The sequence below is a fragment of the Paramormyrops kingsleyae genome, chromosome 16, assembly GCF_048594095.1.
Source record: "Paramormyrops kingsleyae isolate MSU_618 chromosome 16, PKINGS_0.4, whole genome shotgun sequence".
NCBI lineage: Eukaryota > Metazoa > Chordata > Actinopteri > Osteoglossiformes > Mormyridae > Paramormyrops > Paramormyrops kingsleyae.
The window spans coordinates 18,487,587-18,508,669 of record NC_132812.1 but is presented as its reverse complement, the minus strand read 5'-3'; the positions used below and the strand labels follow the sequence as shown (position 1 = coordinate 18,508,669).

The window sequence follows — 21,083 nt, the reverse complement described above, 5'->3', positions numbered from 1 at the left end:
AGTACAAATGCAGCTTGAGGAATGAAGTTTGCCCTTGAAAAATGATACTCAGTTAAATGAACTTCAGTGTAGAAAACGTGCTATATCTGAAAGAGAAATAAAAAATATTAAACAAAAAACTTAGCTCCGGACGGTATGGGTAATTCATATTACGTGAAGAATATTATCATATAATATATAATTAATGTCTTTCAAATATATCTTTATTGTTCGTTGATTAATTTTGATTTATTTAAAGGAATATACATGGCAAAAAGAATGATCATGTAGTCTCTCTTATTTATTTTCTAATGTGTAGAATATTAATAGTAGTAAGTCACGTAAACGAAAATACAAATTTATGTTCACCGTTGTCGAAAGTCTTGCAAAATGGGCGGGCGTTGAACGCAGGGGCCGGCCATCATGCTACACGATAGGTTTTGCTGCTGCCACATTGATTGACACATTTTTTATCCAATCGCCTATCTGCGCTGCTCTCGTCAAGCAAATAGCTTGGCTGCGCGTCGGGGAACGTCACTAGCAGAATTGTGGCGGTTTTTTTCGATTGTGTCAACATCTACAGATCCAGCCGCTTAAAATTTCCCCACTTTCCATGACAGGTCCTTGACAGGACCTTGACTGGCTCTTGGCTGGTCCTTGACTGTAATGAGATCCCCCACGATGATGTAATGAAAAAGGGGGCCGGCATGATCCACCCCTCAACTCTCTGTGTGTAAAGTACTTGCAATGATCTATCCATCCACCAGGGAGAGCAGTAATCTGAAGTGACTTACCTGAAATCAGGTAAGATACCTGAATCAGGTATTGTAACTCCACTGCAAAAAATGAAAATCTAAGCAAGTACAATTTCCCTATATTTAAACAAAATTCCAATTTCATTAATAAACTTACTACACTGCAATAAATGGCCTGTGAAATTTAGAAATAGTTTCTGTTGTGAGGCAAAGATGGCCTAAAACTGTCAAAATGTGTTTTTAGTCAGTTTATTGATGAAATTACAATTTTATTTTACTTCCCTCTTTGGAGATGAGGCGGTCCCAAGATATGTCCAATACAATAATTACAGGCCTAAACAAAGTATTAAGACTGATATTGTCAAGCAATGAGAGGTATATGAAAATTAATCAGATTTGAAGCCCATTAAGCTTGTTTGGCACAAGATGAAAGATTTCATGCGCAAGGAGGCCAAGCCAGGTACAAAGCAGCAGCATGTCCAAGAGTTATTTTGGGAGAAGAGAGTGACCCAAGATGTGTGTGACAGACTAATTACAGGTCTAAACAAAGTAATAAGGTTGACTGTGGAGAATAAAGGTGTGTTCTTTCTTTCTGTCTGGCTAACAGCCGGATAGGCTGCTGGTGGCTGCACATCCACGGGGGGGGGGGGGGGGGGGTGATGTGTGAATGTGTCATTAACTTCTCTGCTTGGCCACAATGAAACAATGAGACAGATGAGACAGATGTTTGAAGCGGTCAAGGTGAGGTTATTTTTTTAACATAAGAAACACTGCTTTCAGATCATAAGAACATAAGAACTATACAAACGAGAGGAGGCCATTCGGCCCATCAAGCTCGCTTAGGGAGAACTTAACTAATAGCTCAGAGTTGTTAAAATCTTATCTAGCTCTGATTTAAAGGAACTCAAGGATTCAGCTTGCACTATGTTATCAGGAAGACTATTCCATATTCTGACTATCAAGCCAGTCGGTTAAATAAACACTACTAAACAGTCATTACACACTACCAGTCAAAACTGTTGTTGGCATGTAAATTAGAAACCAGAAGACTATAGTGGAAAAAAAGTATGATCGTCTACCAAAAACATTTATACACTGTATAGTCATGACTGACATGCTGAGGCTGGGTTTGAACAAGTGACCCAGGGAACACAAGCACACAGGCTTAGCCCACTGAGCCACACAGGGACCCTGAAAGTGCAAATGTTTTTTGCATGAAAGTTCACTATAGCAAATACCCTGAGCAAGGAACTGCCCACAAGCACAAGAAAAGTGGTGGGGCTGGGGGCTGGGGGCTGGGGGCTGGGGGTGGGGGGTCAACTGAATGTGTGAAAGTCATTAACATCTCTTTTGACTGGTAGTATGTGTGTGTTTGTGTGTGGGTTTGCATAGATCACATTTGAGGACCAAATTGCCCCCAAAGTGTAGTAAAACCTGAAATTTTCCTACTTTTGGGGACATTTTTTGAGGTCCCTATTTGGATAAACACTTTTAAAGCCTCTGATCACAAATTTTTCTGAACACATACAAATCGAATTTCAATGAAAAAGTTGGCCAAAATTTCACATCTGTTCACGACTATACGCTCGGGTGGTGAACAAAAGCACTGGCAAAGTCTTGCATTTCTGAAAAGTTTCAATACGCAGAAAAAGGCTAGTCACATTAGAGCGCTATTTCGTGAAGTCTGGTCCACCATCTAAACGGCTAAATAGAAATAGAAGAAATCACAAGACAGAAAACACTTTAACATCCCTCCATCACAGAGCCGGACTCGCCATCAAAACTGTAAGCTCCTCTAAACCCAGCTTATTGTACCTTGATACCTTGTACGTTGCTTTGGATAAGTCTGCTAAATGCTTTAAATGTAAATATAAATATTGTACAGTGTAAAGCCATGTAGCAGAAATGACTTGGGGTCAGTAATCCAGGAGACATGGAGGTGTACAGTAAATATCCATTGTCTTCCCAACATCAGTCACTGAATGGTATTAAAAAAGCACTGGAGAGTTCAAAGCATACAATTCTCACAGTCTATCAGCACCACCAACATTCAGATGTAAATGAGCTTCAGATGTAAATGCATGCTGGCTGACCAGATCACCCCCCCTGGAAAGAAAATATCCCTATTCCCTTTTATTGTCCTTGGTGATTTTAACAGAGTGAATCTACACCAGGAACTTCCTAAATACAGACAGCATATCGACTGCCCCACCAGGGACAACATCACACTGGACCACTGTTACACCATTTTAAAAGATGCCTATCGCTCTGTCCCCCGGGCAGCTTTAGGACATTCTGATCACTGTATGGTCCATCTTATTCCAATTTACAGGCAACAGCTTAAACGTGCCAAGCCTGTAGTCAAAACTGTGAAGAAGTGGACCAATGCAGCAAAGCAGAAACTGCAGGACTGTTTTGACTGCACTAATTGGACTGTCTTTGAAGCTGCATCTGATAATCTGGATGAGCTGACAGACACTGTGACATCATACATCAGTTTTTGTGAAGATGTGTGTGTCCCGACCAAGACCTTCTGCACATACAACAACAATAAACCATGGTTCACTCCCAAACTGCAACATCTTCACCAGGCCAAGGAGGATGCCTACAGAAGTGGTGACAGGGCCCTGTACAGGCAGGCCAGGAACACGCTGACCAGTGAGATCAAAGTGGCAAAAAGAAGCTACTCTGAGAAGCTGAAAGAACGGTTCTCAGCCAATGACCCTGCATCAGTGTGGAGAGGCCTGCGAGATATCACCAGCAACAGACGACCCCTACCCCCCGCTGAAGCAAACAAAGACCTGGCAGATGAGCTGAACAACTTCTACTGCAGGTTTGAGATAAACAGATTCACAACCCCCATCCACCCCACTCCAGAGACAATAACCCCCATCACACCTCGTACCCCCCTATCCTCCCCCCTGGAACTCAGAATACACAAAGCGGAAGTGAGCCGGCTGTTCCAGAAACAGAAAACCAAGAAGGCCCCGGGACCAGACGGTGTATCCCCCTCCTGCCTCAAAACCTGTGCTGATCAGCTGGCTCCCATCTTCACCCGCATCTTCAATAGATTCCTGGAGCTGTGTGTAGTTCCCTCGTGCTTCAAACGCTCCACCATTATCACGGTCCCCAAAAAACCCACCATTACAGGACTGAATGACTACAGACCTGTCGCCTTGACGTCTGTGGTCATGAAATCCTTTGAACGCCTGGTTTTAGCCCATCTAAAGGACATTACAGGACACCAGCTGTACCCCCTGCAGTTTGCCTATCGGGCAAACAGGTCGGTGGATGATGCAGTGAATATGGGGCTGCATTATATCCTGCAACATCTGGTCCGTCCAGGAACTTATGCCAGGATCCGATTTGTGGACTTTAGTTCGGCTAAACGAGCATAGATTTTAACGAGCAGTTAAAATCATTTCAGATCCGTCACATCCTGGACACAATCTTCTCCAGCTACCCCCCTCTGGCAGGCGCTACAGATCTGTTTACAAAAACTGTTTACACTCTACCTCGCACCTTAAAATTGCACAGTGTTACTCACCTGTGTATATTTATAATATTTATAATTTTTCACATTTGTATTGTATTTGTATTGTATTGTACTGTATTTGTACAGTATTTCTTGTATACGGTATTTTGTTTTTATAGTGTCACTTATTGTAGAGCTGGGTGATATGGCCTAAAAATAAAATCTCAGATTTTTTCACAAAAAATCTGATTTCCGATTTTAATCGATTCTCCCCTCCCCTACTCAAAATCAAACTACTTTATTTAGCTTTTTTTACTTTAGACCACACCTTTAGGAGCAGTGTGTGGCTCAGTGGGCTAAGCTGTGTGCTTGTAATCAGAAGGTCACTGGTTCAAGCCCAGCCTCAGTATGTCTGCAGCTCCTTGAGCAAGGCCCCAACAGGTGGCCTTCACAGACAACTTATTCTTCAAAGATCAAGTTGAGGGAGGCATAAACACAATTTCCCCACGGGGATCAATAAAGTGTCAGTTATTATTGTGAACACTTTTAGAAAGGTTTCTCTATAGCTTATTTTAAAACTGGCAACAACACAATACACCCTCAAACTTATAAATAAAAGTAATAAGTAATATTGTAATAACAATAGAAAAAAAACACATAATTTTATCATGTCAGCTTAGTATTAAGTAAATACTTTATGCCATTGGGTTTGACATATTATATTACAATTACAATTACAAATTACAGAAGTAGCAACACCTTTCTTTGGGCACGTGCCATCTTTTCCCCTGTCATTGCCATGTTGTTAGTGAATCTGCTACAGTGTTAATTTACCCGTGAGGAATGGTGCATCGCATTAGTTCCGCATTTGGCGCTTGTGTGTAAAAAAAGTAATAAAATCGATTTCATGAAAACATATCGTCCTGAACTGTAAATTCGAATTAATCAGTTAAATTGATTTATCGCCCAGCTCTAACTTATTGTTTGTGTATGAGAGAGTATCAAACTGTGGGAAACTAATTCCTTGTGTGCCCCAGCACACTTGGCGAATAAAAGCTGATTCTGATTCTGATTGCTGCAGCAGGTGAGGATCATGAACTCCCAATGACCTACAAATTCTTTAATCAATCAACAGTTACAGTATCAACAATCAATGGCTGGACAGTTGATACAGGGACAATGATCACAACACACATCAGAACAGCCTTCCCAAAGCCAACAAACTGAACCCTATTGAAAATTTGTGGACTATGCTTAAAATAAAGCACTTTAAAACAAATCAATATACTGTAGGACCAAAGTGCTGTACAAAGGATAAATAAGAATAGACAATAAACAAACCAATAAAGCATATTAAAATAAAATAAGTAAATAAAATAAATTAAAACAAAAATGAGCTTTTTTAAGTCATAGCAAAGACCATTCAATCATTTAACCCTGTAAAAAGAAAAGTAAAGTTTTTGTAAAGACAGCGCCATCTAATGGTATCACCCTGCAAGTGAATGAATGGGCGGGTTTATAGTCAAATATAGGCCCACCCCTAGAAGAAGGGGGGCTCTACCTTTCGGATGGTAATTGGAAGGAACTTGGCTGGGATTTGGCTGCCAGCCAGACTGGAGGGGAAATTTTAAGTGGCTGGATCTGTAGGAGAGTTTGGGTGCAGCTGATCTAGTTGGAAAATTATCCGTTGTTGCTTATGCTAACTGCGAATAAACACCATCAGAATTAACATTCAGTAAAGTAGACGGCTTGTCAACGTCTTTTTTTAACATAGTTATTCAAATAATCTAGTAAGATACCGGCTATCAAGCAGGCTTTTTTGTTTCTAAATCTTTCTTAGTGCTGCAGCCGCTTGACTCTTCGTTAGAGTTGCGACTTATAATTAACAAATATTGTTAAAATAATTGTTAAATGCCAGCTTGCTTTTGTGGTCTGTAGTTGCCGATACATGGAAAATTACCACCAACGTTGTGAGTCCGCCGGCAAGGGACGGGAGAAGAGCTACCGAAAGAAAGGCTTTATCGGGGGAGTAGGAGCCTTCTCTTATGGCGGGCCTGGACACGAAGACGGAGACCGAAAACCTAAATTTGTAAGTGGAATTACCGGGTGGAAACGTATGTTTTGAATATTTTGAAGTAAAGTTGACCAGCACACGACCAAATAGAGACATTCAAACTTAAGTGTTAGTGAGTTTAGGTCATTAGTATCGCTGCTGTCTAAAATAAAATAAAAAAATATATATCACGTTCTGCCCCATACTGACCAATAGTTATCTTTTTTATCCTTTATTTACGTGTTATATTATGCCTGTGTTTAGTAAGAACATGTGGTCTCTTGTGGATAAACATTTCAGGGTAAAAAAAATATATCAACGTTTTCTTTAATTAAAGTGAACATACATGTAAAGTTATTGTTACGATAAGACCTGCAAATTCTTACTGTTCATAGCTGTGTAAAATGCCCGTAAATGAGATTACATTGAACTCTCCTCATGTGACATTCCAGAGATAGGAGTGGCTTCATCAAAACATAGCCTTGTTAATGGAAAGTGAACTGTTAACAGAATAGAATGCAGGACTAAAGTATGTACACTTTGACCAAAACTGGTGTGTACTATAACTCTGAATTGAGATAGATTTACATGAATATATTTTATATTCATAAATATAAAGATGAATAACCTCGGACCACTCTCTGTATGGACTCACCACAAGTCCTGTAGCTTCATAGATGCTCTAACCCAGTTGTCTGGCCATAATGATTTGGCCCTTCTCGAAGTCACTCGGGTCTTTCCCCCTGCCCATTTCATCTTCATTCAACACATCAATTACAAGTAACAAATGCTGGCTTACCATGTAATATATCACAGACGTTGATAAGCAGTATTTTGGGATTGAAAACTTCATACATATAATACATTATAAAATAGAATATTTTTGTTATAGTCAACATTATTCGCTTCACATGGGGGTGGTCTCTGTGGAAAATCATACAAAGTCCTCCTCAGCATCCTTCTGAAATCAAGCCTTTAGTAAATGTGTCCATGTGCAGAAAATGTCCCGGCATTAATGGTATGGCATAAATACTGAGAAGTTCACCTACATAATTACTTATTTTAATATTTTAATAGTTTAATATTAATTTAATAGATTGATTTTAATAGTATATTCAAGTGTAAAATGTGTTTAGCATGCTGCCAAAAACTGTGGTACTAAAGAATATTTGACTAATTGCCTTTAAGTAAATGTCTTGTTAGTTCTGGATTTGGAACTATTTGCCTCGGCTGGAACTCTCCAGATGTTGGTTGGAAGTATTTAGATCAGCTGTGATGTATAATGACAACTGTTGTTTTTTCTGGTTCTTTTCTGGATTACCTATTTATTTAAAGCCTGAAAAGGGATGCTGACACAAACAACACAACACTCATAACATGGTTAAAGAATCTATCTTCTGTCTGCCTGTTTCTTTTTAATTGTCATTTATTGACCATCATAATCACAGATACCATTATATCTGTAATTAACTCTTATTGGCTGGTAGTTTTGGCATGTTGATATATCAGTTGTGTTGTAGTTGACACCTTCATATGGCAACATTTGAAAACTCAAATAGGAGAACTCTGAATTAGGCCTAGGAATAATTGCGATCATGCAGAACTGTAGGCCCTTTTAATGAAGACATTGGTCAAGAAAAAAATGTCTTTTGATTATCAGCATGTCTTGATGCCATTGTCCTTGCTGTAAGTGGCACATTCCAAATACAGATGCACTGATCGATTGGCCAGGGTCCGGAATAGGCTGATTTTCAGCATGCTCGCGCTGGACCAGGGATTGGCCGATCAGACTCATGTATTTCTGATGCCGAACCAGTCCGTTTTATGGATGTGCTGCATGTCATACGTACAGGCGATAGCCTCACAGCTGCGAGCACACTCGCAGCCACATGCTAACATGTCGTTAGCGTGGACGTTCTTTACTGTGAGTGAAGACTACACAAAGCTTAAAATTTTTAATACATGTAAATCATGGGGGAACTACCACAAAACGTAGTGAAGTTTCGGGGGTGAACTTTAAACTGATTGTTAAGCATATACTAGATAATCTTGAAAAGGAATAATCTTTAAAATTGCAATGCTAGCCAAGGTTTTTTTTTTCTTCCTCTGACTGAGTGAAAATGTTTTAGCAAAACTTTAATACCCTGTGCTATAATGTCAGTACATTATGAAGGCATGAAACAACATGACCTTAATCTAGCTTACTAGCGATGCAAGTTTTACATGTGCATAACATGCGATGGTGGGTATTAATATTACCCTGCACCTATTTTTATTTGGAAAAGTTCAGTACACTTCAGTTTTGTTTGGAGGTTTGTCGCCTATGGACTTTTTTATGTTATTTTAAAATGAGTAAAGGAATGTTATGTTGTTACCTGGGGCCTCATGTATAACAACGTGCGTAGAATTCACACTAAAACATGGCGTACGGACAAAACTAGGAATGTGCGTAAGCAAGAAAAAATCCAGATGCATAAAACTGTGCGTAAGCACAGATCTACGCACATTCCCTTTATAAATCCCAATGAGCGTGAAATTTTACGTACGTGAACGAGCCCACAGCCACTCCCCCGACCCGCCCATATTTATGTATATTTGCATATGTAAATCTGTATAAATGCCCGCTTTGTTCTATGTTTTTCTTAAACAACAATGGACAAACCACGAGGGAAAAAGAAGTATTTCTGCGAGTGTGAAGTGGAGGTCATGTTAACAGAAATCGAGAAAAGAAAAGTGATATTATTTGGTGGTATAAGTGGCATCAGCAATAAACGAAAGTTGACGGAGTGGCACAGCGTGGCGGAGTCAGTTAAAAGTGTTGGTTCCAAAATTCGCACGGTGGCCGAAATTAAAAAGAAGTGGTCGGACATTAAAATCGACGTGAAAAAACGAGCGGCCGCTCACCGTAAGAGTCTTAACAGCACAGGTGGAGGTAGCGGAATTCCCGGTCTCACACCCTTTGAGCAACTAGTTGCTGCGATGATTGGGGACACACTTTTATCGGGTGAGGGGGACGCTGATGTCATCGCGGGTGAGTTTTTCTTGTACCATACTTCTTTGAATTACTTGCATGTTTATGAATAACACGTAGGGCGCAGATGCGGTGTTACTTTCGTTTATTCTGTTTGTTTATTCTTACAGACAACAGTACAAGAGGTGCCCTCAATGCATTAATAGAGTACATTAATAGAGGGAAAGTGCTTTCTATTTACATTAGCAAATTCGTTCTCTGAAGGTGACTTAATAGCAATGTGCGCGCAGTCGATAGCTTCGTCTACGTTGGGAAAACCGGACATCGCTGCAAATTGCACTTTAATATTTGCCTGTTCAACCACAGTGTAAGGAAATTTTATATATCTGGGCAAGGGCGTAACTTTGGCTGGAACATTGGGGGGGGGGGGTGGAAGTCTCCACCCATGACAAGGGAAACATGATTATTGGGGGGAGGTGGTCATGACCCCCCTGGAAATTACGCCCATGTATCTGGGTGACAAGCAGATTTTGCCGTCCCATACAACACCGGCATGGCGCGACTCAGTGTTGACTGAGAAATACCCGATCAGTCCGCAAGTTCTCGCTGAAAAGCACCTGTGGCTAAGAACCCGCGAGTGGACAGAACTTGTAAAGGAACAGGTAGCCTATAGCGCAATTCCTCATCGTCTGCTTTTGTAATGCTGGCCCCAGTTTAGCACACAGCTCCAAAAGGATTGCTCTTGGAAATCTGAATCGACTTAGAAGCCAGTCATCATCATGGGCCAGGAAATCAGTATATGATCCCTGAATACGAGCTCTATTCTGACTCTTCCATTTGCAATGTCCTCTAACAATGCAAGAGCAGCCATGGTTGGAATATTTTTTGTCTTTCCCTGCACCGTTTTATTGTCACAGATTGATTACGATCAGGTGACCGATGGCCAAATAATTTCGGTGTATTTCATGCAGACCGCGTCATGAATGCGAGTCTGACACAGTGAAACTGCAGTAGCACTCTTTTGCCAGTAGGTGCCTCCATTTTGCCAAATCGAGCAGAAACTTGCGTGCGCCTTGTCTGGGGTTGCCGTGAGAATGTGCGTGGCGGTACGCCAAGTTTAGTTTTTATACATCTCGACGTGAGCGTGGAAACGGGCGTGCGCAACATTTTCGTGCGTAAGCACCGTTTATACATGAGGCCCCTGGTGAATTTAAACATACTGGAAAATGACATATGTAACTGACATTTGTTATTTAAATCTGTTGCACTTGCTATTGTTTGGTAAAGTAAAATATGTCAGATATAGCTGGGTGTACAGCAACTCATGTTCAGTTAACTGTTATTTGTACCTCTATCCAGTCACAGAGCACTTTCTTTTGAGACTTTAGTAAGAGAAGATCCTGTAACTCAGTGCAGTTTGGGGGAAATTGTAAAGTTTAACAATTTCTTCTATTATGAAATTAAACTTTTGCAGTGAAGAAAAGTTGATTTTTGTTTGTATAATCTGTCAATTATATTTCTTAGATAAAAAACCAGAATTGGCAAAAATAGGTATCAGCCGGTCAGACTAGCAAAAAATTCAGAAATTGGAATCAGGCATGAGAACTGCAATCAGTGCATCTCTACTAAATAATTCAGACATGTCCTGTTAAACATAGTTTAAGCATTGAACTATGGGGGACAATGTACACCATGTATGTTTAATACCATGTGTTTTTATACGTATTTATTAATAGCCTAATTGCACTGTGTTCATTCAACGCCAGTGACTGGAAACGAGGCAGCTTTAGATTTCTTTATGGGCAAATTTTAATTAATATTTCAATGTTTGTGTGTGAACTTCATGCTCAATAGCCCAGCTCTCTTACAGTTACTGGCGGTGGACAGTGAAATTATTAATAAATATGTATAAAAGCTCACACATGAAAGTTACATGGTGTGCATTGTGCCCCATAGTTTAATGCTTAAAGCACACTTAACTAGACATATGTGTCATTTAGGTTTATACTTATTAGTACATTAATTACATTTTTACTTTAGGTACAGTGATTATTAGTAATGCAATTGCAAAAGTATTGTGAGGGAACACAAAACTCTTTCAAAAAATATTTTTCCACCCTGACCTCTTAGGGGTTCCGTACAAATGTGACTTTATACGGGCTGTTAAGAAAGTACTAAAAAAGAATGATTCTATGTTGCATTTTTTCACAGGTATTCAAATATATTCAAACAAATTGCATGACATTTGAAATTAGTTCGAACTTGATTTTTGAAAAAAGTGACAGCCCTAGTGATATGACACAGCATTTCCCAGGACCATGGTACAACTTGGAGACATGACATGGAATTCACGGTGACACACTGCACAGGTACAACACTTAATTTCAATGTTAAATACAAGGATGTACACATTAAGTAACACAGTCACAGGACATGTACAAGTAGCACTGCGTATTGCATGACTGCCCTGTGGCATTGCAATCTGTTTATCCTTTTAATTATTCAGAGAAAATTCTCATTATCTTCAGAAAACAACATTTGTTAGTTAATTATTTCAGTTTAGCACTGAGATCTTTCTGTGTGCTGATGGGGCAGGCTCTTATAGTCATGCATGTGTCACTACAGTTTGTGAAACTGCTGGATGAATCTTTCAGTTAAGGAAACAAACCAGTAAAAGCACAAGAAGAATTGAACTCATTACCTAAGCACCGGAGCCTTTCGGTTTTAAAGTAGTTTGTAAAACCTGAAGTAGCTCATGGTGTCCCCACTGAATTGGATTAGGTCACGCTAGTTGCAATAGTTTTGCGCATTTGCCTCTCGCAGCCATCTTGGTGTATTCTCAGTCATGGTAACGGAGTAATCTGAGCATGTGAATGCTTGCAAGTCAAGTCAAGTAGGGCTTACATTTACATTTACATCATTTGGCAGACGCCCTTAGCCAGAGCGACTTACATAAGTGCTTTAAGACTCCACAATGAATTTTTCCCGATACTAGCTCAATAAAACCAAGGCTAGGAATACCATCGATCTAATACTCTGTTGGAAAAGTGCTTTTTTTTTTCTTTTTTTTTTTTTAAGGAATGCCAGAAAGTATAATGCCAGAAGTGCTAATTCAGGTATTTCTGGAAAAGGTGTGTTTTAAGTCGTCTTTTGAAGACATTCAGTGACTCAGCTGTTCGGACATCTAGGGGGAGTTCATTCCACCAACTTGGTGCCAGAACAGAGAAGAGCCGGGAGGTGTGTCTTCCTTGTGCCTTGAGGGGTGGTGGGACCAGTCGAGCAGTGCTGGAAGATCGGAGAGATCGTGGTGCAGTGCGGGGTGTGATGAGGTCTTTTAGGTAGGATGGAGCCAGATCATTTTTGGCTTTGTATGCGAGCATCAGTGTTTTGAATCTGATGCGGGCAGCCACAGGAAGCCAGTGTAGGGAGCGTAGCAAAGGAGTGGTGTGGGAGAACTTGGGGAGGTTGAAAACAAGTCGAGCAGCTGCATTCTGAATCAGTTGGAGGGGACGAATGACGCTCAGTGGTAAACCCGCTAGGAGCGAGTTGCAGTAGTCAAGGCGGGAGATGACGAGGGACTGAACGAGTATCTGGGTAGCCTGTGTGGAAAGAAATGGACGTATCCTTCTGATATTAAACAGGAGAAACCGACAAGAGCGGGAAACGTTGGCGATATGAGAGGAAAAGGACAGACGATTGTCCATGGTAACCCCAAGGTTGCGAGCAGAAACCGAAGGACGGATCAGGGAGTTGTCGAGGGAGATCGCAAGGTCCAGGAGGGGGGATGAGTCAGCGGGGATGTACAGCAGTTCCGTTTTACTAGGGTTGAGTTTCAGTTGGTGAGCGGTCATCCAAGATGAGATATCAGCTAGACATGCAGATATCTTAGTGGAGACATGAGTGTCTGAAGGAGAGGATGAGTTGAGTGTCATCTGCATAGCAGTGGTAAGAGAAGCCATGAGAGGATATGACCTCACCAAGAGATTTGGTATAGAGGGAGAACAGGAGTAGGCCAAGAACTGAGCCCTGAGGGACGCCAGTGAAGAGACTACGTGGGGTAGATGTGAGTCCTTTCCATGTCACTCTGTATGATCGGCCTTTGAGGTAGGATGCAAGCCATTGCCAAGCCAAACCACCAATGCCAAGACTCCAAAGGATGGATAGGAGAGTCTTGTGGTTAACCGTGTCAAATGCTGCTGATAGGTCAAGAAGGACGAGGACAGATGACAGTTTAGCTGACCTAGCAGCATGCAGCTTCTCAGTTACTGCTAAGAGGGCAGTCTCTGTGGAGTGAGCTGCTTTGAAGCCAGACTGATTAGGATCCTGGAGGTTGTTCTGAGAGAGGTAAAGAGAGAGCTGGTTGTAGACTGTGCGTTCGAGGATTTTTGAAAGGATGGAAAGAAGCGATACTGGTCGGTAGTTGCAAGTGTCCGAGGGATATAGAGTGGGTTTTTTCAAGATGGGAATGACCCTGGCTATTTTGAATGCTGTTGGTACATGACCGGAAGTTATGGAGCCAATAATGATAGTGGTGATGAAGGGGAGAAGGTCCAGAGAGATTCTTTCTCGCACCAGTCCTTTTCAGTTCACTGTTCAGTGCGACACAAAATGATGTTATATAAAAGCAAAATAAATAAAATAAAACGAAAGCAAACAATGTAAGAAAACTGATATTATTTAATGTGACCTGCTGTCAATTATGAGAATATTATCTATTTCTTCGAACACCGTGGGTAACAAACACTGAAGCAAATAAAAATTACTAACAGTCTGCAGGCATTATTATTCCTGGGTTTGTACAAGAATTGCAGAGAGAGAAAATTGGGCAGAATATTTTGGTGTATTTACGGATAAGTACAAGAAAAAAATATTTTGCTTTGTAGTGGTAAGACTGCAGTACTGTGTGTTGTTTTTTGCAACATATCTGGTTTGATTGCACATTAGTGAATGCATCTTAAACATAGATTGGATTCCATTGCGACTCCATTCAATCGGGTACTTAATCTACTTATGAATCGAATTGTAAGGTCAGGGCTTATACCGAGCTCTAGACAACATCTTCAGATAAAAAGATTCTAATCTGTGTTTTGGTATGTATCTTTAAGTTGAAGTCCTTCTGAAACATGGCATGTGGGATTTAGACTTGTCCAATTTTATATTCAGCTGTTCTTTTCAGTCAGAAGTAATTTTTTTGTGCTTTGAAAGAGACAGGGTTTTTTTTTTTTTTTTTTTTTTTTTTTTTAAGGAACTATATCCATATGTTCCTCAACTAAAATATTTTGGTGTACAAGCTTTTGGCCTGCATTTAATGGTTTTCACTATTTGTTTCCAGGGACTGTGTTTTTAAAATTGTTCCATTTAGAGTTTTTAAAAAACATCTCTCTAAATCCGGCTACATAGTATTTTATATTTCATTCCTGTATGATTGATTATGAATTGAGATTGAATCAAATAGGATTGAATCGAATCGTTAGCTTGTGAATCGGAATCTAATCGAATCGGGTCACCTGTGCCAATACCCAGCCCTAACAAATGTGTTTTCCCAAACACTCCAAATGGCTTGTCCATGAGAATCCTCTGTCTGTGTTAAAGTCAGAAGTATATTCGAATGTATTTCATGTTCAATAGCTATCGCTCACTTACAGTCAGGGAGAATGGACACTACAATTATTAAAGATGTATAGAAATGCCTAATCTGAAAATTAATTGTTGTGTGCATTGCTTAAACCACACTTTTCTGGACATGTCTGTCTCGTTTAGTTTTATTGGTCAATTTATTCTACCCTTTGTACTTTGAATGGAGTAATTATAAATTAAATAGGATGTTACTGTCCTAAAATACATCAACACCTTTGTCTTCCTAGCCACATACCCACACTGTTTTTACCAAATCCACCTGTAACAAAACATCTTACTTTTTAGCTTATGGGGACATTTTTCAGTTCCTTACTTCAAATCAATGAATACAATCAAAAAACTAAAAATGGCAAAGTCTTGTTTTATTTTGTTTAGTTATGGTTAAGTTTATGGTGGTCATAGTTAGGGTTTTGCCCATAAAAACTGATGATATATGAAAACCTAATCTGTGTGTACGTGTGTTATGTCTGTATTACATTTTGGGGTCCAAATGTCCCTGGAATGTGATAAAACCTGTTATTTTAACATTATGTAGAGGAATTCCATGAAAATGATGGGTCTTGAGGCGTTTCTTGATGGTGGAGAGGGAATCTGATGACCGGATGTGGTTCAGCTGCCCGTTCCACCACTGGGGAACCACAAGAGCATCATCTGAAGTGATGCTTCCCACCTGGTGGAGGGGTCTCCTAGTGCCATTGGTTTCCTAAGCAAAGGGGGTGAGATGGGACATAGATCTTGAACCCTTTGATGGAGGTGTGTGATTGTCCATTTATGAAACTAAGCCTGTACCTAGGACTTGAACTTGATGTGAGCGCCAATAGGGAGCTAGTGATGAGAAACTAGGAGGGATATGGCATGAGAATATTTGGGCTCGAATATCAGATGTGCTGCTGCGTTTGGTATCATCTGAAGTGGTTGGACAGTAGAAGTTGGTAGATCTGCTAACAGAGAGCTGCAATAATCTAGTTGTGAGGTAAGTAGTGCCTAGACTGGAAGCTGAGCTGCATACACAGACAGAAAAGGCCCCATCTTCCTGATGTTATAGAGGGTAAATCTGTGCTCAGCAAATGACAGCTAGTTTCCTGTTTTCTTCCAGTTGCTCTTCATCGTCAGGGTTGCGTGGGGGACCTAAAGCTGATTCAAGGCAGCATGGGGCATAAGGCTATAGTATAGAGGATGCCATTCAATCGCAGGGCATATAGACATCTATACTTATACATATTTTGGGTGAATCAGAGGCACCAGTTAGCCAAACACATGCCTTTGGCCTGTAGGAGGAAACCCACATGATACAAAGAGTACATGCAAACTCCATACACGCTGGGTGAAGGCAGAATGTAAACTTTGGACATCTGAGGAAACTGCTACCCAATGAGTCACCATATCACTGAGTTCAGTCATACTGCTAATAGTTGAGAATTGGTGAAAATCTAAAATTTTCCACTAGGTGGTGTAGTAACACTATAATTTAATTACAACACAAATATTGTACACTGGCATATTACAGCACAAAAATTTGAAATTCAGTTATCTACATATTGAAGTTTTAAATTCATTCATCTCAATGTATTCAAAGTATACACTATTCTTTGGATATAGAATGTCAGTTATAATATGAACTGAAGAAAAATATATGCAACAAGTCGTTAAATTTGAATTATGATTAGAAATTAATATTTCAGTAATGCAGACTACTTGGCACAAATGTTAGGATATGCTAAACATTTGCAGTGTTTTGGATGTTGTATAAATATATTCAACGATATTTTATTTGAAAGTGATAGAGCTAATGGTTCCTTGGTTAAGTTCTTCATGTGTTACATATACAGAGGTTTTTGCATGAATTTTGTGTTGTTCAGTTATTTGTACAGTTGTCTGAGTTTTCAAAAGCTATTATAAATCATAACATTTTTAACTGCTTAGACATGTTGGTATTTGTGAGGTAGGCTCCCACAATCTAACTTATATGCTTATGCTAACTTATGTTTGTGTTAATGTACGGTTATGTAATAAGAAGTAGGGTGAATGTTATGGCGTTGGACATTATTCTTAACTGAAGCTCAATGGTTGAAATTCATTGAACAATGAAAAAACATCACAAGGTGCCAAATATATTTAGTTCATTTTCTTTGTATGTCTGTGACTCCTTATTTTCCATGTTTTAATTATATGTTCTCTGAACAACGTGGTGTGTGTGTGTGTGTGTGTGTGAACAAATAGATGCAACTGTAGTTGGCTAAATGACGTCAGTGTAATCTTGAGATAAAAATAAATGGCAATCCTGTCCAGAACTATAATGCCTTTATTTGGCACTGGTCATTGCTTTTTTATTGCTTCTCTTTCATATGTAAGTTCTTCTTTACAAAAAGAAACATTTCAGCTTTGTCACAAGCTATCCGATTTTTGTCATCCACCACCTGAGAAGCTGAGCTAAACAAACATTCACTGTCTACATTGTTTAGGGTGCAGACAGGTAAGATCAGGCAACTTCAGCAAGTGCAGGAAAGCAGCTTTTTTTTGTGTGTGTACCAGTAGACCAGCGCCTGTTTGCTTCTTGGTATCTGCTTCTTGGACAGGTAGCTTTGCACCTGCAATGCTGTAGGGCTGTCCATGACTTGATTCTGTTCAAAATTTTCCAATATCTTGTCGTGCATCGCAATCAGTGAGCTTTGCTTTGCATTTTTTGCCATGTCTGTTAGGGCTAGTTATTGGCATAGACACCACTATTTTATTTGATTCTTTTTCACAAGCTAACAATTTGGTTCAGTCCAATTCTATAACAATCAGATAGGAGAGCTTTTAAAGCACAAAATATTACTTGTGACTGAAAAGAAAAGCTGAAAATAAAAAAAAGTCTAACTCTGTAAAAGAATGTAAAAGAACTTTGTTAGAGATAAACAAAAACATAAATCTTATTTAAGAAGCATACAGCTGTTGTTCAGGACTGGGAATTGGCCCTGACCTCGCAGTTCTATTCAATTTTGAGTCACAAGTGCCTGACTGAATTGTCAAAAATGAAATTCACTCTACATTTAAGACACAGTCACTAATGTGTGATCAAATGACATCTGTTGTATATATTAAAATTGCAAAGCAACGTAATTGTTTGCTATTTACATGACAGAGATAATGGAAATCATTATGTAAGCATGAAATTTCTTGTACTTACACATGAATTCACCATGATATTTCATCCACTTTTCCAATATACCTGTACAATGTTTGAAAAAAAAATTAACCTGCAATATTCTCATACCTGACAGCAAGTCACATTCAATAATATCAGTCTGTTTTCGCTTTACATCATTTGCTTTTATTGTATTTTATTTTATTGATTTTGCTTCAGTGTAACGTTATTTCGTTTTAGTGTACTGAAAATCATTGGTATGAGAATAATGCCTTGCTGGACTTGCCTTGCTTGCATTCATATACTTGGAGTACTCTGTTCAGTTCAATTAAATTTTATTTATATAGTACATTTTCACAACATTATATTGTCTCATAAAGCAAAGCCCCCCCCCCCCCCAGTGAGAAAGCCAGAAGTGACAATGGCAAGGAAAAACTCCCTAGAAGGAAGAAACCTTGGGAGGAACCAGACTCAAAGGGAGAGCCCATCCTGCAGGGGCTGGCAGAGGAAGTCAAATTTAAAAAGATGGCAAAATCCTAATTTACACAAGTTAAATTTAAAGATTGGAGTGTCAGTGTGGAAGGCAGGGAGGTGATGGCACACAGGTGCTGGTGCTGCTTCTGACGGCAGGATGAACATTGGTACAGCAGCGGGGAAGGCAAGAGAGACATCACAGACAGAAGGGTGGGCAGGCCAGAAGGACGTCACAGGTAGTAGAGGCATCATCTCAAGCAGCAGGGTAGGCAGTATGTTTTTTTGTTTTTCCTTTCTTTTTTTTTTTGTGGGGGGGGGTGTCTCCGGTCTGTAGGCAGCACACCCCAGTAGGGATAATATATAGCGCATTAGTCAAAGTGGGAGATACAAGAGGCAATGCAAACAGTTAGGTGAGTACAATATGTAAGCTCCGGCTGATATGGCTATGGCAGCATAAGTAGGAGGGAGAAGCAGGTGGAAACGCAGGCATGGGGAGTCCCTGAACGTCAGCACTCCAATTCCACAAGGGGGTGTGAAGCTAGAGTGACAGCACTGACAGGTCAGTTCATCCAAAGACAATGTCACTGATTCCCACCCAGCTCTGCACCTCACATGGTAGGCCTAACTGGGTGAGCAGTTAGCTAGAGCTAGAACTAGAGTCCTTTTACTTTGACATCTTTGCACATTCTTGGCATTCTTTCAACCAGCTTCCAGAAGTAGTCACCTGGAATGAAATAGTTCCCATACATGTTGAGCACTTTTTGGCTGCTGTTCTTTCAACTTCCAATCTTGATTGGGTTTCGGTTGACTGATTGTGGAGGCCAGGTGATTTGATGCAGCACTTTTCACTCTCTTTCATGGTTATATAGCCCTTACATAGCCTGGAGATGTCTAATTGTCCTGTTGAAAAACAAATGATGGTCCCACTAAGTGCAGACTAGATGGAATGGCATACTGCTGCAGAATGCTGTGGTAGTGATGTTGGTTAAGAGTGCCTTCAGTTTTGAATAAATCACCAAGTCTCACTAGCAAAGTACCCCCGTACCATCACACCTCCCCCTCCATGCTTCATGATGGGAGCCATACCTGCAGACACCATTCATTCTCCTTTTCTGTATCTCACAGAGGCATGGCGGTTGGAACTAAAAATGTCAAATGTGGACTAATCTGAACAAAGTGTAGATTTCTACTGGTCTAATGTTCATTCCTTGTGTTTTTTGGCCTAAGCAGTTCTCTTCTTAATGGCCTACAGTAGTGGTTTCTATGCAGCAGTTCATCCGTGAAGGCCTGCTTCACACAGTCTCATTTCTGAGGCTAGTACTTCTCATCCTCAGCAGCAGAGGTAGGTCTTGAGGCACTTTCGCACCGAAGTTCCAGAACCTGGTCCCTGTTAACAAGTCCCTGGGCTGTCTTGACCTGGAACTTCTATAGCTCCTGGCCACTTTTGTGTGTTGCTTTTTCATTGCACAACAGGAATTGGGACCTTTATGCTAAATCAACATGAGATTCAAAAAGTTTGTTCCATATTAGCGGCGGTACTTGTGGTTAGCCAGTTAAGTTATTGCTGCAAGTGCCTCCCCAGTAGTTCATGTTTGAAAGAAAAATATCTAGTCTGTAGTAGGTACTAAAAAAGGGTTCTGGAACTACAATTGGGCAAGTTCCTGCAGTGTGAACACAACAAAAGTCCCTGGCTCTGGAAAAGGGTTCTGGTTCCATAAAAAATTTCCAGTGGTTTGAATGTGCCTTTGTAGAGGTGGGCGATAAATTGATTTTATCGATTAATTCGAATTTACAGTTCAGGACGATGTGTTTTTATGAAAATAGATTTTATAATAATGCGAACTAATGCGACTCACCGTTCTTCACTGGTACAGTACATTAGCGCGGCGCACCCAAACACTGTAGCGGATACACAAACAACATGGCATGATGCACTCGACCCCAGAGGGTTAACATGCTAAAAGTTTTTACAAGTTTCTAAAAGTGTTTACAATGGCGTGGTTTGCCATCTCACTTACAAGCATCTTTTTTGGCTTGTCAGATTGCACTTTAACTGTAAAGTCAAAAAAACCCCAAAAAAACAAAATAAAGTTAAAACTTGTTTTGAACCATTTATTTCTCATCTGTAGTTTGATTTTGAGTAGGGGAGGGGGAAATCGATTAAAATCGAAAATCGGATTTATTATGAAAAAAAAATGGGAGATTTTATTTTTAGGCCATATCGCCCAGCTCTACGGCTTTGGTCTTCTTTCCTGGGACAGTTCTCATGAGAGCCAGTTTTATCAACAGTATCATATACTGTTCTTGAAGATGCATTAAAATTCCCTGATCAGTTCTGTAATGTGTGTTGGGGGGTGGGACTCGGGTTTCCCAAGCGAGTCACCAAGGCTGGTCAAGGATGATTTATTTAGTTGGATAGATGTTTGTTTTATGCAGTGGCCTCAAAGCTTTTGTTGTGGCTGAACGATATTGAAAAATTACATTGCGATTAGGTTTGGGTGGTAATACAGTATACTGTGTTATTTTGAAATCTAGATGACCAAATTACCCAACCTGGGGGGCGGTGGTCCTCCATGATAAAATCTGGAGTTTGTATACCATGATTAATCTCT

General features: G+C 40.1%; 1 protein-coding gene across 6 annotated transcripts in view; it reads left to right on the top strand.

The window, feature by feature from the left end:
- Positions 1 to 5,853: 5,853 nt before the first annotated feature.
- The window catches only part of LOC111834110 (protein diaphanous homolog 3-like), a 190,002-nt gene continuing 174,772 nt past the window's right edge, over positions 5,854 to 21,083 (top strand). For 3 of the 6 annotated variants that reach the window (XR_011982953.1, XM_072700477.1, XM_072700478.1), the window contains exon 1: positions 5,860 to 6,298. Coding sequence is in view for 4 of the 6 variants with exons in the window: in XM_072700477.1 (XP_072556578.1) it covers positions 6,158 to 6,298 (141 nt within the window). In the remaining 2 variants the exon portion in view is untranslated. Of the gene's footprint in view, positions 6,299 to 19,701; positions 19,814 to 21,083 lie in introns of all 6 variants that reach the window. The other 3 variants (XM_072700476.1, XM_072700475.1, XM_072700479.1) reach the window with 3 other exon arrangements.